The following is a 17479-nucleotide window of genomic DNA, read 5'->3' as shown; positions in this document are numbered from 1 at the left end:
AGATTAAATCTTAAAATTTGACAGCAGCGGTTGGGTTGAGCCACAGTGTCTCGTTTATAGGCTGTTTTGGCTTCAGCTCATCTGTTTGGCCATGTTCAGACCACTCAGCAGTCACCTTCACCATGCTAGTCCCTCTGAGTGTAGAGGCAATCAAGGTAGTCATTCTCTCTCCTTCTGCACAAAGTTACAATCATGTGTTGTAAAGTGGGTGATGATGGCTGTCGGGTGAGCTGTGTGTGGGGGCACGGCCTCATTGGAGTCCTGTCAGTGGAGAGAAAAGGCCCTTTCACTAAGTTTTCATCCAGTGTGGGAATTCAAGAGTCTTGCCTAGTTTCAGACATGAGTGTAAAATCCACTCCACGACAGCTCTGAGCCTTGCTTCGTAGGCGGCTTCATCTGTAGGACTATCACGCAGAGGCTGAGTGTCTCCTCTGTGGACAGCTGTCCAGCATCATTAGGTTTCCTCCATCAGGGAGACATGTGACCTCTGCAGGTGAAGTGAGACGAGACTCAAAACCTCTCAGATCCCTTCAGCAGAAAACCTTTGTTCACACTGCATGCAAATCCGATTTGGTTTTCAAATCCGGTCTGATCTGTCCACCCCGTCGTTGTGCATGTGATAAAATCTGATCCGTTTGTTCAGACTGTGTAGTCTATATCGATATCTGTATCTGTTCTCTGTTGCTACAGTATGTAAGCGTCAACACAAATCTAAGAGACTTGCATTTAAACAACTGGGGGTAACTGTCAGTGTGAAAGGAGAGGACATAAAACTGGAAATTACACCTCTGCTCGTGTCCATCATGATATCTCGCTGCAGAGCCGAACTCATGAAGCACATCAGACCACATAAAATGGAAGTGTTTTATGCATATAGTTTGGCCAAAACTGCTGACACTCTTGCTCATTCTTTATTCACTGCATAATGAATGTCACACAGTCGATGCATGATGAAATAGTGAGAAAAAAGGGTGTATTCAAGCTCCAGTAGTGTGTACTTTGTGTTTTGTTGCATGTATGCAATGTATCGAATAAGAAAAAAATGACCTGACACTTGATATGACTGTTAAAACTGAGATATTTGAAATTATGGTAGATAAAAAAATAAAAATCTGCTTTTAAACCACATATTTGATCAGGTTTGTAAACATTGACTTGGTTTTGCAAACACAATAGTTTTTTTGTTGTTGTTGTTTTTTCACTATACTACAAAAATCTAAATGACTTTATTAGTAATAATAAAATGAAGAATAATAAATGTATTGCTGGATGTCTGAACAAAGAGACTTGATTTTTCCTTTTATGTTTTCACCATTACTTACTTGAAGATTACAACAGTACACTACAGTTCATAAGGGTGCAATCGATAAAAAAAAGAAAAAAAAAAGTGTCATTTTCCAGTTTCAGTTTTCAGATTTCTGATCCATCAGAAATAATTGTATGCTGATTTGGTGCTCAAAAAACATTTCTTATTTTTTTTTAATCAATGTTGAAATGTGTTGTGTTGCTTCGTATTTTTATGGAAACCGTGATGTGTTTCTGTGATGGATAGAAAGTTCCAAAAGAACAGCATCTATGCTAATCTATTGTAGAAATCTTTTGTAACATTATAAATGTCTTTACTGTCCCTTTTGATCATTTTAATGCGTCCTTGCTGAAAAAAGTATTCATTCTTTAAAAAAACAAACAATCTGACCCCAAACATTTGAACATTAGTGTCCATAACATAGACATAGCTTTAGGTTTTTACTAAAGCAGTGATTTGCTTTGTTCTTTTTTCCGTAGATGGATTTTCTTATCCATTATTACTGTTCCCTATTTATCAGCAACCCAAGTGGCTCTTGACAATTTACAGACAAAAAGTTACTATAATTGTCCCCCTTCGTGTCATAATCCATATTGTAGTCTATTAATAAGACACTTTTGGACTGCTTCTGTTTGACTTGACATTCTAAAATTCATTCCATGAGTAAAGAATAAGAAAATTATGCATTTTTCATCCCCTGCCCTCTGTAATAAGTCACACAGGAGCCAAAGCTTCGGGCCTCCAGTATCATGCTAAAGAGCGGACAAATCTCCTCGTTGTGACTTGCGTACGTGAAAGCTCATAATTTCACGTTTAAAATGATTACGGCCCCTGCAAGGTTGCACAGACTCCCCGCAGGCATGTCGCTCCCTATTCGGTGTCGTAGCCAGCCGTGCAAACTGAGCTGCCTAACAATGAGTCGGATATTAGGACTGACGCTGCCTGTGGTAAGATGCCACACTCCCGACCCGGTAATTGTATCCAAAAGTATTATTTCTTCCCATGGAGATGGTGCAGTATCCCTGCTGTGTTTCCGTCTGAGCAGAGGGGAATAATTAGGCCGGCTGTATGCTGCGAGGAGGCTGTGGATGGTCTTCATCATCAGGATGGGTCGCTCCCTCCAGAGCCCAGGAGCCTGGCTGCAGATCTCTGCCATTGTGACCAGGGGCAGAGTTGCAATCCAGACGCCATCTATCATACAGCAGCCTGCTAAAGCAGTCGATGGCCCTGATTAATCACCTGAGCTGAGCATTGCTATAGGAGGACTGATTGAGACTGGATATTAGGGCTTTATTTATTTTTGTACACCCTCCATCAATGCCACGTTATAGATTCGATTGCATCTTGGCTGAATTCAGTCACTCGCTGTGATGTGTGATGTAAACTCATTGAGGATCCTGCTAGAAAATTTCTGTAATTGGGTCAATTATGTATATTAAGAGTGTCCACGATAAATTAAATGAAAAATCTTTATACACCCCTGCTAAGTTCTTAGAAATGGACTCTTTGCATTTATGTCGGTTTCACATGCTTTGAAAAGCTTTTATACCATTTTCAAGAAACGTTTCAGTTTAATGATTACAAGTGATGTGGTGAGATCAGGTAAAACTTTTTTTTTTTAATATTTTTTTTACACCTTGAATACATATCAGTATGCATGTTTAAAAAAAATTGTTTTATAAAATAATGCTAAAAATTAATATTTAAAAAATTATATTTAAAAATGAAAGGAATATAATAGGTTTTTTTTTACAAAATTTAATATTTATTCATAAATATGGTAAATCACACCACATGATTTGTTTTGAATGAAAATGAAAAAATGAAAATCATGTCATGCAATCAGCACAGAGAAACATTCTTAAAAAAAGAAAGAAAAAGAAAATAAGGTCAAATTATTTTCTTTTTCTTTCTTTTTTAAGAATGTTTCTCTGTGCTGATTGCATGACATGATTTTCATTTTTAACACTTCCGTTTAATTTTTTTTAAAGAAATTATGAAATATGCCAACCAACCAGCCTTTTTCTTCATTATTACATTATAAAAAGTGAAGTATCAGCCTGAAGTGCCCTTTAAACAGCAGCTGCGGTGACATCACGAAGGCTAGATTTGGCTCTCTCATCCAGGATGGATGTCACTTGGGGAAACTTGTTTAGAATGGCAGCACTCTCTCTCGCTGTCCCTTTCTCTTTCTCTTTTGGCAGCACCAGTACATGCTCGCTCCTCTTGACATAACAAGGTCCGGTTCCCAAGCCCCCACATCAGATGCGGGCAGCAGATAGCCCCAGCGATAAGTGGCTTTTCTCCTCTCTTTTATCTCGCATGGAAGAGCTTTGCCTTGGAGCTTTGCATTCACAACATTGTGGAAGCCCCTTGCTTTTCCATATCATTAAAAGCCCCCAGTGTCTAGCAGGGCTGGCTTGATGGCAAAAGGCTTGCTTGTGGCAAGAACACAATAAGTGGGGCTGGAAAGTCTCCAGAATCACATCGTACCGAGCTGTGGCAGTGCCTCAACATTATGTGTAACGCAAGTGTGTGCAGTGCCAGAGATTCAGATCCACCACCTTTGGATTTATGGCTGTGTGTGTGTGTGTGTGTGCGTGTGTGTGTGTGTGTGTGTGTGTGTGTGTGTGTGTGTGTGTGTGTGTGTGTGTGTGTGTGTGTGCCTAAAGTGATCCTTTGGTACAAAGACTCGGGTAAAAAAGTATGCAAGACTTCCTGTGAGGCTTAAAGAAATGCTCACATGCTGCCGTCTCGACTATTAATAGCAAAATCTGCAAATTCACTGAACTCTGCCACAGGAAAAATGTACTTGCATTTGTGTGTGTGTATTTATGAAATGTTTATATAAATTTGTTCTTTTTGTTTTTCCATTTCATTTTAAGTCAATTTGAATTGTCAAAAGTTGTTTAGACAGAAATATATTAGTTTAACCCACTGATGCATAGTGTCTATTTTTGAAGTTACATTCAGACCACCATTGATGATGACCTTTGACCCTTACTTATAGCTCTTTATGTCTGACTTCTTTATTATCTTTTTATTTTTAACAACAAATTCAACATGATTGTTGAAAGTGGTGAATTACCTCTTTAATATTTTCTGAAATCTTCTACTACAGTGAACTCTCTCAAAACACATTATTTGATAAAAGAAGAACATTGAGAATAATTCTATTTTTTTGTTTTGAGGGAAAAAAAAGTAACATGATGTTTTTCTTCTTTGGGATCGAATTATTCATGCATCGCAGGGTTAAAAATGAAAATATTAGACGTTTTTCTACCAGTGCATTTATGTCCTTCACAGTGCTTTTGTGTGTGAGCAACGTTTCAGATTTTCTCAAACGATGTTTACCAGAATATCACTGTTCATCTCCAGTATTGTTGCATATTTTCTCCAGTTTAGATCTGTCAAGGTCTCTGCCTAAAAGCAGCTTCAGGTAGTTGAATGTGAAGATCTTCTGAATATCAAAGTTTTAAGAGACAAAGGGAAGACGACAGCAGGTGAACGAGGAGCGGCGTGCTGTGAGGAACTGAAGCGTGTTTGTTTAGAATTCTCCATGATGCTCCGCCTGTTTGGGAAAGCAGGAAGGTGTGTGTGTGTGTGTACATGAGAGAGAGATCTTTTTGATATTTCTGAGCACGAGCATCAGTCTGTTTATGATTCAGCTGTCTCCTCATCATGTCTGTTAACACCCGCCCGAACCAGCGGTGCAAAAAAAAAAGAAATAAATAAAAACCCCAAAATCAATTTATTGTGCAATCATGTGTTTGGCGATGGAACCAATCAGCGGTTATTTTTGATGAAGTTATGGAAGCCACTGTAAATTCGCAGATCGATATTTCACCATGAACCATAAACAAGTTCCTGATGTGCTTCAGGAGAGTTTGAGAAGGTCAGAAGCAACAGGAGAAATGTGTTCCTGGAAAGATAGTGAAGGATGGGTTTCACGCACACACACACACACACACACACACAGTTGTGATCTCTCAACATATGCTGGGATGTTCTGCTCAAACTGATATATGTCCCATCACTAATATGTTCATGCTTGATTAGAAAGAAATATCTCCGCAGCGTTTACGTTGAAGGTCAGGAGCTCCAAACTTTCAGGAGATTTATTCCTTTTGATAGTATAAACAAGTGATTAGACAAACAAGTCTCTTGGATTTGTTTGAAAGGACCTAAAATAAATTTGTCCGCTTAATGTAAACGTGGCTGTGGAGAGATGGAATTGAGGTAACAGTTTGGGAGTGTGGCTAATCTACAACAGGTGGACCAGATTTAGACTGTGAGAGCTGAATTACAGTAACATATCCAGAGATGTTCCACCACATGGAAGTCATTTACGGCACGTTTTATGGTACGTGAGTGTTTGTTTGTGTGTGTGTGTGTGTGTGTGTGTGTGTGTGTGTGTGTGTGTGTGCATGTAAATGAGATTGCAAATATCTGAAAGGGCTGTTAACAGAGGACAAAAAAGCAGCCTTTAAGAAAGCACCTGATGTGTGTTGCACTGAGGAAATGATTGTGCCAAGAGTTTGTCTAGTTAAAGGACAGACAGGCAGGTGCTGGAGAGGGCAGCTCGTCTAGATGAGAAGTCAGGACCTTCTACTGAACACTGAAGGCAAATGGACCAGTGCCTGCAAGTGCTTCCTCGCTTACAGAGGTGTGAGTGCTTTCTCCTGTTTTCACTTGGATACATGTTGCTTTATATATAAAAAAAAAAGAAAAGGAATAAGGAAACTTTTTTAAAAAAAATAGTGTGCACTAGGTTAAATTTTAGTTATTGGATGGATGGATGCACCTCACAAAAGCATGTTTTTATCATATTTCATCAAAACCTATATACAGACACACACACACAAACACATATGTAATTTATTCCTTTGATGGCAGCCAGTTGATCAGTTAATGCAAATTATTTCTTCCACCAAAAAAACTAAAAAAAAACATCTTACTGACTCAAAAGTGGTAGTCTAAATATATTGAATAGAGAGAATTAAGTATTTTGTGGAATTATGATGGGATTGGATGTTTTATATTAGATTTAGTTTGCGATTTATTTTTCACAGGATTCACATAGATTCACAGGCATGAAAACTCATAAATACTTTATTTGTATTCATTAAAAGCAGTACAGAAAATACTAACAGGTCTCTTTCATTTTTGTCAATGATAGATTACCTTGACATATCACTGACAGGCTTTCTGAGATTCACCTATTGCTGTAAGGCAGTAAAACTTGTTTTCAGAAAAGCGTAAAAACCTTGATGCATTTTTTTATTTTGTCAACCACCATTTGTTTTGCAGTCAAAGGCATATACTCACGGGACTCATACATTCACGCATTCGCAGCTTCTGTAGGTCACACTGACTTTCAAACTGATTCACTCGTGCTATCTTTTGCCTCTCCATCTCTCTTTTCCTTTCTTTTTCTTATGCTCTGAATGCTGCATTCTCATGAAACACATACTATGTAGAGAGAAAATGGAATGCAAAGCATGACAAATTATTTTATGGTGCCACTGTGTTCAAAGCTTAGATTAAGGGAGCAATTAAGTTTATGGTTTATATGGAAGTAACTCACTAAACAAAATTTTTAAAAACAAGTTTTTTGTAAGCATGATCAACTTTTTTCATTGAAAACTGAAAACTGTTGCTATTGCACTAACCCAGAGAAACGAACAAATGCAAACTACTGTACGTTGTTTTCAAAGAGATCTATTTTAAGCCCTAAGATATTTTTCAAACATTCCCCTTCTCATAACAGTATTACAGTGTTTGAGAGTTTGGTTTTCCGTGTGTTCTGGTTTGCTATTCTCTCTCAGCATAATGGTGACCTAGATAGAAAATATGCATTGTGGTTATTCGTTCCAGCTTATTCTGTTGTGTTCCCTATGATTTTCTGCCCAATAGATTTAGCCTTTGTGCGTTAAACATTGCTCTTTGCTGCTGTTCGGTTTGAATAGAGGCCAAATAAAAAGCTGAACTACAGAATAGTTCAATTGCCCGTGTACAGGAGTTGTTATGTCAGTCATCCTCATGTTTGGCTTCGGCAGTCTAATGCTCTGAATCTCTGTTGCAGGTTCTGGCAGGGCGAGTATACAGTGGCCGTGAGCATCAACGACTATCTGGACGTGTACTGTCCGTACTATGAGAGCCCCCAGCCTCACAGTCGCATGGAGCGCTACATCCTTTTCATGGTGAACCATGATGGTTACCTCTCCTGTGAACACCGCATGAGAGGCTTCAAGCGGTGGGAGTGTAACCGGCCCCAGAGTCCCGACGGACCCCTGCGCTTCTCTGAGAAGTTTCAGCTCTTCACCCCCTTCTCACTTGGTTTTGAGTTCCGTCCTGGACACGAGTACTATTATATATGTAAGTGTGCATTTTCAGTGCTGTTTCAACAGTGACATGGGATGGATTTCTGAAATGAGAAGTCAAAGTCTGTTGTCAAAGTTAAATCCCCATTGTCCACAACAGTATACAATCCTTCATTTTTTCTTTTTTAGAACTGAATGTTCTTCAGAGACCCCACTTTTTTTCAACCAATGAATGAACATTATTTTTTCAGTTGTTCATGATTTATTGGATAAGGACTTAAGCAAAAATAATTGTAATCTTTTTTCTTTTCTTTTTTCTTTTTTTACACTCACGATTTCAACCCGTCAACATATTTTAGAATATTTAGAATACTGTATATTCATTAAGAAAATGCCAATGGAGTTTCAAGATTTTATAAATTTACATTTCCAGGATTTCCTAGAAATTATATTTTTCAAATAAGGCTTCCTCAAATCAGTGTTATTTTAGTATTATTTATAGTATTATGTACTGTACTATCATAGTTTTTGTTTTTATTTAATTTTTTTCCCATGTTTTTTTTTTTCATTTTTAACATATATTTTCAGTTTTCATTTTTTATTAACTTAATAATTAAATTATTTTTTAATTTTTAGTTTCAATAGTAGTTTTTATTTTATTATTTAGTTTTATTTCAGTTAGTAATTTTAGTACTTTAGTACAACATTTCTAGGTTTGTTTTATGAAACAATGAGGTTTTCCAGTAATAATTTAACATTTCAGTTAATAAAACTGTTTTTAATCATTTTTGTTTTAGATAATAAAACTGCAACATGTTTCCAGGTTGAAAATAAGAATGAATGAGTATATGAAATATCTTTAGTTGTCTTAGCTTATTTTAGAGCTTGTTCTTTCTTTTTGTAAATAATTGAGTCATCTTTTGGCCCCCTTGGAGGTTTGCTGGGGCCCCATAATGTCCCCCAGACCCCTGATTGAGAACCACTACTCTGTGGGTTGTTTTCTTTTAAGTCCAAAATAAATTCAAGCTCCATTTCCATTTGATGTTTACAAAATTTTGAGGTTAAAGACATATGGAACATCATTTTACATTTAATGTAATGCTAATATTTTTTTTTAATTTATATTGATTGAAGTTTATCAATAAAAATAATTACTTCAATAAGGGATGTAACGATTAACTCAACTCACGATTAGATTCAAGATTTATTTATTTTTAACAAAATTAGATTTAAGACAAATTATAAATTAAATATATCCTTTTATTATTGCTTGGACAAAATGCTGCACATTTCTTTGTGAAATTGAAATATAACACTATAATAATATACTAATATAGCACTTGCCTATTATTGCTCTTTTGTTGGTTTTGATTGCTTCTTTTGTCCTTATTTGTAATTTGTTTTTGATAAATGTGTCTGCTAAATAACAAAATTTAAATATAATGTAAATGCAAATAACAAATTGAAATTTTAAAACAAGCCCCAAATCAAATACATAAGTAACACAAAAAAATAAATCTCTTCATATAAACAAAATAAGGCTTTGTCTGTGCTTACCATTTAAAATTAGAGGCAACCCCTGCATTTTAATCATGATCCAAACAAAGATGCTGCATACATACAACATGAGCAAATTAGATTGTATAATTTCAAAATCTGAAGCGAAAAACCGAATGGTTTAACTTCAGTTTTTTGTAAATTATATATAAAAAATATCTGCATGAATCAGAAACAGCAGACGAGCTGAACGAGATGCAGATTCACTCTCTGCCAGTAGGTGGCACTTAAAGCGTTTCCTTGGTTTCTGCTGTAATCAAAGCAGCCCTGCACTTATGAACTTTAATGTGCTTCATACAGAGGCAAGATGAAAAGGAAAAATACCATCTAAACTTTTCTAAAGCAGTAGGTTCCCCTCAGCCAACCAATTTGAATCGTCACATATTTGAATCGATTTTCAACCAGCTTGCAATTAATTGTTACATGTGTAGTAGTTATTACTGTCTGCAACTAGCTGTTTATTTATACATTTATTTATAGTCACCTTTTTGGAATTAGTCAACAAATGCTTGGTAAACTATATTAATATTAACAGCCATAGACACAGAGGTACATCTTTAATTAAATCAATCTGAGTGATTACTATACATAATTCCACATTTATTTTGATTAGCGTATGAGTTTGTTTACTTTGTAATTAGTTCATTTCCACCACACTGACCTACTAATGTGGATTTGTGGACCGGCTGTGAACACATCAGGCAGGCATTATCACACTGACAGGGTCAATCAGCCAATCACAGAGACTTTCTGTGACTTTTCAGACTCTCTTCATGTTCATGATCTCTGAGAACTCAGTGAGCTCCAGGGAAGCAAAAGAAACGCTGCCTCACTCTGAAACTTCATCCGTTGGTGAACTTTAGAAAAATTTGTGCTTTATGAGTGCTTTGAGCTTCTATTTCATGCTATTTGTTTTGTTATTTCTGTTCTGTCATTTGAATTTTTTTCTCACGTCCTCAGAAAAATATTAATAGTTTATGCGAAGCAATAGAAATTAAGAAATAAAGATAATTTAATCTGAAAAGCTTTAGCATTTCCTAAATGAGAAACGTCCAACAGCTCTTTCCCATTAACCTCACAAAGCTTTAAACTGGTATGTTCAAATGGGAAACTTGTACCTCACGCGTTTGTTTTACTGTCCTCCAGTAAAGACAATTTGGTGTGGCTAAACCAAAAAAAAAAAAATTGCATATTTATTTATGTCAACGCCTAGTTGTTTTAATAAGATAACATTAAAAGGCTTGTATCAGGAAGATGCTGGGAGAAAACAGGGAGAGGCAAGCAAATCAATAATTTATATGGTAATTACAATTCCTGACATGGGAGGCTGTGGCGTAGGCAGATGTGGCTGGGCCGGGAGCCACCTGTGTACAGTACAGAGAGCCTGGTGACTTTGAGCTCTCACCGGCTTTGTGTCGCGGCAGCCATCCCCCATCTGCACAGCGGCCGGACGGGCCTTCCTCTCTCCCATGGAGATTGCCACAGATCCTGCACGCTTTTCATTTGACTGCTGATTATTCCCTGATTGACAGCTCAGACTGAAAGGGAGTGAAGCAGGCGCAAAGGGGGCGTCGTTCTGAGTCAACATCCCCTCCACCCAAACCCCCCTAAATCAGCAGGGCATAGCACTGCTTATCATACATGCACAGTGTTGTCTCCGCACACAAGAAAGAGAGAGAAAGAGAGAGAGGAACAGATGCCACAAAAAGCAGGCAAAAAAAGTTCAAAGATACCCTTCAACTTTTTTTCTGCCCCTGTCCCCCTGAACTGATTTTTAATGCATCTGCTTCCTAGCTTCCAGCCTGGCTTTGCATTGTGAATGCTTTTGTTTCAGGACTGGAAAAAGGCCTTCGGACACCCCCACTCCCCCACCAAAGCAACTCCATTCAGCACCCGAGCCACTCCCTGAGGATTGTTTAGATACCGGTAGCTCTATGGGTGTCAGGGGATTGATGCTTTGCGGTGGGTTGGTGGGGTCAGTGGTGAGAAATGGATGTGAGAGGTTATCACTGGGAAGAGGGGGCTGATCTCGATTGTCTGCTGGTAAAAGAACACGTCCATCAGACCTGGTCAGACTTACCCCCGGACTTCCATCTCTCCGCCCGTATTGATCGGCTGTGATGACATTTTGACAGGCATCTTCTACACAGCTGCCGGCGGTTGAGGTTGGGTGCTCTCCAGTGAACCTAGGATCCAGTGTGGTGAGCATGCCACAAGAATACACAATGACCTGGGACGGGTGATGGGGCTCTGGGGGGGTGTAGATGACAAACACTAGACAAGAGTTGGATTTTTTTTTTTTCAGGAATCTATGTAAAATTTAAGTATAAATTCTAAAATCATCTAACATTATACTAGAGGTTAAAAAACAGATGCATTATCTACTTAATATTAAAAATAATAATAGTAATAGTAATCATTAAAATTTAAAAGAATAATTTGATAACCTTTATTTTTATTTTTTTATTTTTTTTATATGGTGATAAAACAAAATATACTATAAATAAAAGCCAGTAATTTATTTTTTGAAACGCTATGTAATCTCTTTATCACACTTAATTATTTTAAATAAACAACAACAAAAAAGGTAAATATAAACAAAACGTAAACAAAAGTTTGGGGACAGTAAGGTTTTTTAAATATGTTATAAGGAAGTCTTTCACTGAGGCAGATTTTTTTTTTTATAAAAATATAGAAAAAGTAATAATATTACATGTTATTATTATGATTTGAAATAAATGTTTTCTATTAAATTATGTTTTAAAATGTATTCTTTAGCTGAATAAAATTATTAAATTGAAAAGTGTTACTGACTCCAAAATTATTTAATATTATCTTTACATAAAATTTATATAAGTTTTATCTATAAAACTTTGGCCATTTTTTTATGTTTATTCAGATAAGATAATATGGAAATGGTGAAGGAAGCACTACAAAACTCGTACTACAAAAGCTTGAGAAGGACATTAACATAGGCTGCTTTCTTCATGTGCTGAGTTTTCTTGGTGGACATTTGACTGCAGCCAAGTTCATGATGAAATGATTTCACTCTCCCCTTCTATGTCACCAGACCCTTATAAGGAAATAAGCAGTAGATGTGTTATCTGTAGAACCCAGAGGAATGAAGTAATCTATCAGAAAGCTGAGATGACAGTGTTGCTGATGTTCTGGTGGAGTCGATCTGTTGGCTGACTCAGAAGTGACTCTTTGCTCTCCGGTCACTGATTGCTATGTGGGGTAATTTGCTATGGGAACATTGTGTGTCACAGACCATTGTAACTAAACCAAACTGGTGAGGGTCACAGCAATTTTCGTCTGAATGAAGAAAATCTCAGAGTTTGTTCTTGGTTTGGTTGTCAAGGGGTCAAACTCGCTCAGAGGCTTGAGAGAGGTCCACAAGTGTCACCAAGAGGATCTTAACCAGATTTATTGGCCTGTTGAATGATTCTGTTTGTCACAAGCACATTTAGCTCATTATTTCTCTTCAACTTTCTTTTCAACAGCCTCTCCTCATCCTAACCACGCTGGCAAGCCGTGTTTAAAGTTGAAGGTGTACGTGAAGCCTACAAGTAAGTCATGTTCTAACTGTTTTAAAAATAGTTTTACATGCCAGCCTTCTGTAAGACATAACAGGAATGCAAATAAGCAGTGTTTGACGCATTTTCCAGGAACATTGTGTTAATGAGATGTCATATTTATTTTCAAGCTGCGAAAATGTGTTCAAATGCAGTTTACATCCATCAAAACAGCAGCTGAGGTCTAATGGGAACTATTTCAATTTACCTTTAAATGGAAACCTAATATTAAAGGGTTAGACAAAATTCTGTCATCATTTACTCACCCTCATGTCATTCCAAACCTCTATGACTTTCTTTCTCATGTAGAACATACAGTAACAGGAGAATTTTTTAAGGAAATGTCTGAGTTTTTTGGGGGGTTATGTCCATATGATGGAAGTTAGTGGTCATTAAAACAGACAAAACATCATCTTTTGTGTTTCACAAGTCTTACAGGGTTAGAACAACAAAAGTGTGAGAAAATGATGACAGCATTTTTATTTTTGGGTAAACTATCCCAAATGCAAGTCAAATTTGAAAAGAGTGTCAGATAATGGCATTGTAAGTTACATTGGTAGTTACAACTGTTCTTGTTTTCCACATTTTAAAAATAACAGCTCAGACAACATTTTTACTTGTCACAGGGTTAGTGTTTCTGCCAGTGATGTAATCGCTGGTGCATAGTTGCAGTATTGTTGGATGCTATTAGGGATTTCTTCCCAACTACAGTATACAGTACAGTTGTAATGTGGATAAATATTTTATCTTGTAAGAAAATAAGTGAATAAAGTACAATAGAAGCAGTTTTACTTAAATACTTAAATTCTTAATCTTTGTTCATGTTAGTTAATGAAAGTACAGTCATTCATTGTTTGTTCATGTTAGTTCACAATAAATTAACTGATGTTAACCAGCACAACTTTAGTTTTTAATAATACATTCATGTTTAAAATAACATTAACTAAGATTAATAGAAGTATTGTTCATTTTTAGTACTTAACTAAAGTAGTTAACTAATGAACTTTATTGTAAAGTGTTACTTTAATAATAATTGGCTGAATAACTTACTCAGAGAAGAAAAATAAACTTTTTATTCTTCTTTTTTGTGTGTATGTGTGCCAATTTCTCCACATATATATCTCCATATATTTCTTTTGAACACGATATAAAAAATGCTACTTTACTCACATATCTTCACAAATCATACACTACTGTTCAAAAGTTTAGGGTCAGTAGGTTTTTTAAAGTAAATAATTAATACATCTGTTCAGCAAGGACACATTATATTAATCAAAAATGACAGTAAAGTCATTACAAAAATATACTTTTATATTGTTTTAAAGAATCTGTTGAAATGAATGATTTCTGAAGAATCCTGTGACACTGAAAACTTTGCATCACACGAATGAATTACATTCTAAAATAAACCGTTATTTTAATTTGTTATTTTTAGTTTTAATCTGTTTTCACTGTATTTTTGATCAAATAAATGTATTCTTGGTAAGCATAAGAGACCTCTTTAAAAAAAAGAAAAAAGGAAAAATCTTAACAACCTCAAGTTTCTGAATAGTATTCTTGTCGCTTTGTCATTTCAAATAGTTTAGAATGACAGCACTCCCCCTCCCGAGTGGAAATCTAGTGTTTGTTTGAAATGCATTGGCACAGATACGTCAGGTCCGTGTAATCTATGAAAACGGGATGTGTGAAATGTAATTAAACTCTAATTAGGTCAGTGCTATGGGCCCATGCTGCTTTGAGTAAAGGTATGCATTTCCTAGCGCTTCCTCTCCGCGTGCTGTCTCTCTGTGTTTGTCTGTTTCAGATGGTTCGGGCTACGAGTCTCCAGAGCCATTCCTGACTGATCAGAGCCAGCGCTGCAGGGCAGACGGCCCGTGCCTAGCTGTGCTGATGCTGTTGTTGCTGGCCTTTCTGCAGGCCTGCGTTTAAGAAGCTCCGCCGCTGCCCAGACTGCCTACCGCTCTCCCTCCATCCACACTCCCTCAGGGAAGCCCTCTCATCCAGACCCCGGGCTCACAGGCTAACACGCAGTCGGATTCACGCATCTTTTTTTTTACAGAGCGAGCTCCTCGCCACTGAGCCGAGGACAGAGACGTTCGCCCTGCTTAGCGGCTGATGTAAAGCTGAACACCTGGAGTCTGTCGTGGAATGTGACCTTTTATATATGCTGTCATGTAATCGAGGCTTGTATTCATGTGCCATTTAGTCACGTTTCAGGGCGTCGAGGTTTACAAAAGATTTCTGACACTCATTTGGATAGCTATAATGCCCCCCACACCGTCTTTACACCAGAAATAAAGGGAACTTTATCCTCCTAATAACAAATGACACCAAAGGACTCTCTTCAGAGTTTTAGTTTTATTTTCCATTTGAAGGGAGAGGAGAAATGTTTTGTGGTAGCCAGCAGCTGGGGAGTTAGTGTTAGACATTCACACGCATGTGAAACACTGTGAAACAGAGAAAAACTGATCTTCTTACAATAGTAACAATATATTTTTATTAGCAAAAACAAGAGTAGACCTTCTATCCACTCTTCTGGTGGAGTTTGGATGCAGCCAAATGTCAAAACTGTGTGTCTGCTGGCGGGACAAGGACTCCGAATCTCTGAGATTGCTTTGGTGCAAACCCAAATGCCTATTAATAAAACTCTGCATTGGTTTTTCTTTCCAGCTCTGTGGGACAAACAAGCAATGGAACGCAGTGTGTTTAAAAAAAAAAGAGAGATCTGTGAGGATCAGAGACTAATTCACTGATGCACGCACTGCAGGCATGGACAAAAAGGAAATTGATTTTTTGTATTCTATTCCATGTTATTTTTGTAGCATTTAAAAGCAACATTAATTATTCATGTGATATGAGGAACGGTTTCAGCGTCTTGAGTGGAGATACAGTGTGTGAGTCAGCATTCGGACACATTCAGAAGAGCCCACTCTCTCACTCTTTACTGTTGTTATTGTGATCTTGTCAAACTGTGTTCAGTATTTAAAGAGACAGAAAGCATTTATTTCCATCTGATTCAACTGCTTTCTCTTTTTCATGTGACGTTTTGTACAGTCAACATGTTCTGTCAAACTGAAGAAACATGCTGAAATAAAAAAATAAAGCTTTTTTGTCTACGAGATGCACAGATAGAGGCAGTGTCTGAAGCTACCAAATTACATTTTGGCTCAGCTTTGTATAGCATAGCTGTAAACCCTATTAAATATTTAGAATGGGATGCAGGCATCAGTGCTAAAGAGCCCCTTCTGATTTCCCCCCCTTCCCAAATAACTAATTGGCAACAAAAACCACTACAGCACTTTGCTAAACACTTCGTTTCACTGTGCAATGTCTAAACATTGATTTTAATTTTGCAACATTTTAAAAAAAATATGCACTTATGAGATCTATGTACTTAATGCACTTATGAGAATACCTGATATTATTACAAAAAATCTTTTCACTTCTGTTAAAGGTAAATAAGTTTTCAGTGGCCCTCTTGTAAGAAATTAATACTTTTTAGCATGGATGCATTAAATCAATCGAAAATGACAGTAAAGACAGATTATAATGTTACAAAAGATTTCTCTTTTGTAAATGCTGTTCTTTTGAACTTTCTATTCATCAAAGAATCTTGAAAATGTGTCACGGTTACCACAGAAATGTTTTTAACACTGATAATAATCAGAAAAGTTATTTGAGCATCAAATCGGCATATAAGAATGATTTCTGAAGGATCATGTGACACTGAAGACTGGCGGAATGCTGCTGTAAATTTAGCTTTTAAAATATGGAACTTTTGTTTTTTACACATTTAATTCTGTGTCTGTGGTATTCTGTGTCTGTGGTAAGCCATTTATTTATACAAGTATGCATTCAAATAATATAGAATTTGTACAACCATTTTAAATAACAAAAACAAATAATGCTAATAACATATATCTTGTCATATCATATCTTTTTTTATTATTATTATTATTGGGTCATTCTTTGAGATAAGAAAATTTTTTCATAGTCCTGTTATGCCCAACCATTATATATATATATTTTTTTTCATCCACTGTCCCGAAATAAGACCAGCTTCCACCTAAACAATCTCCTACCTAAATCATGTAAAATGTGATCTAACATATTTAATACTTTAGCAGCAGTTATACAGAATATCACATAGACATTTAATATATGATTGCCATTTGATGTCGTGTTTTGGGATGCGAGACGGCTGGAATGAGTCATGGTCATACATGACTTGACATTTAGGCGGGTGTCTGTTGACACCGGCTCTGGGCTTTGGCCTGGATGCTCATCCAGCTATTAGCTGAGGGATCAGTAGCCTAGCTGGGCTCAGAAAAGTGAATGTCCTATCTGAATATTTTATGCTATGTAGACGTATGTAAAAAAAATACATGCGTTGGAAAAGCATCAGTGTAGGATATGCAGACTTGGAGATGGCACTGCAGATGCAAACCAAACAGCCAAACAGTTACAGGCGGATATTAGTCGCAATGAGAATGATCATTACAGATGATAAAAACTGCTTTATGGTGAGTAAAAAAGATTTATGACTTGCATCTTCAGTCTGTGTCACAGCATGATGTGCCTTTGGCTGTCATTTGTCATTATAATTTTACATAATTTTAATGTAATGTTAGACTCAGGATACGTAACACAGCATGTCTATTACATGATGATTTCCCAGTGTACAATAGCTGTCTGCTGCCCCCTTGTGAATGAGACCT

At 36.8% G+C, this 17479-nt stretch overlaps 1 protein-coding gene across 2 annotated transcripts in view; it reads left to right on the top strand.

Annotated features, from left to right (window-relative positions):
* LOC132154930 (ephrin-A2) overlaps positions 1-15886 on the top strand; it is a 51636-nt gene extending 35750 nt beyond the window's left edge. The window contains exons 2-4 of one of the 2 annotated variants that reach the window (XM_059563661.1): positions 7392-7684; positions 12690-12755; positions 14566-15886. In XM_059563661.1, the coding sequence (XP_059419644.1) occupies positions 7392-7684; positions 12690-12755; positions 14566-14690 (484 nt within the window). In that variant the 3' untranslated portion in view covers positions 14691-15886. Of the gene's footprint in view, positions 1-7391; positions 7685-12689; positions 12758-14565 lie in introns of both variants that reach the window. The other variant, XM_059563662.1, reaches the window with a different exon arrangement.
* The last annotated feature ends 1593 nt before the right edge of the window (positions 15887-17479 follow it).

Source organism: Carassius carassius, chromosome 12 (assembly GCF_963082965.1).
Source record: "Carassius carassius chromosome 12, fCarCar2.1, whole genome shotgun sequence".
NCBI lineage: Eukaryota > Metazoa > Chordata > Actinopteri > Cypriniformes > Cyprinidae > Carassius > Carassius carassius.
The sequence above is the reverse complement of the archived record's forward strand: the minus strand, read 5'-3'. Positions and strand labels throughout refer to the sequence as shown.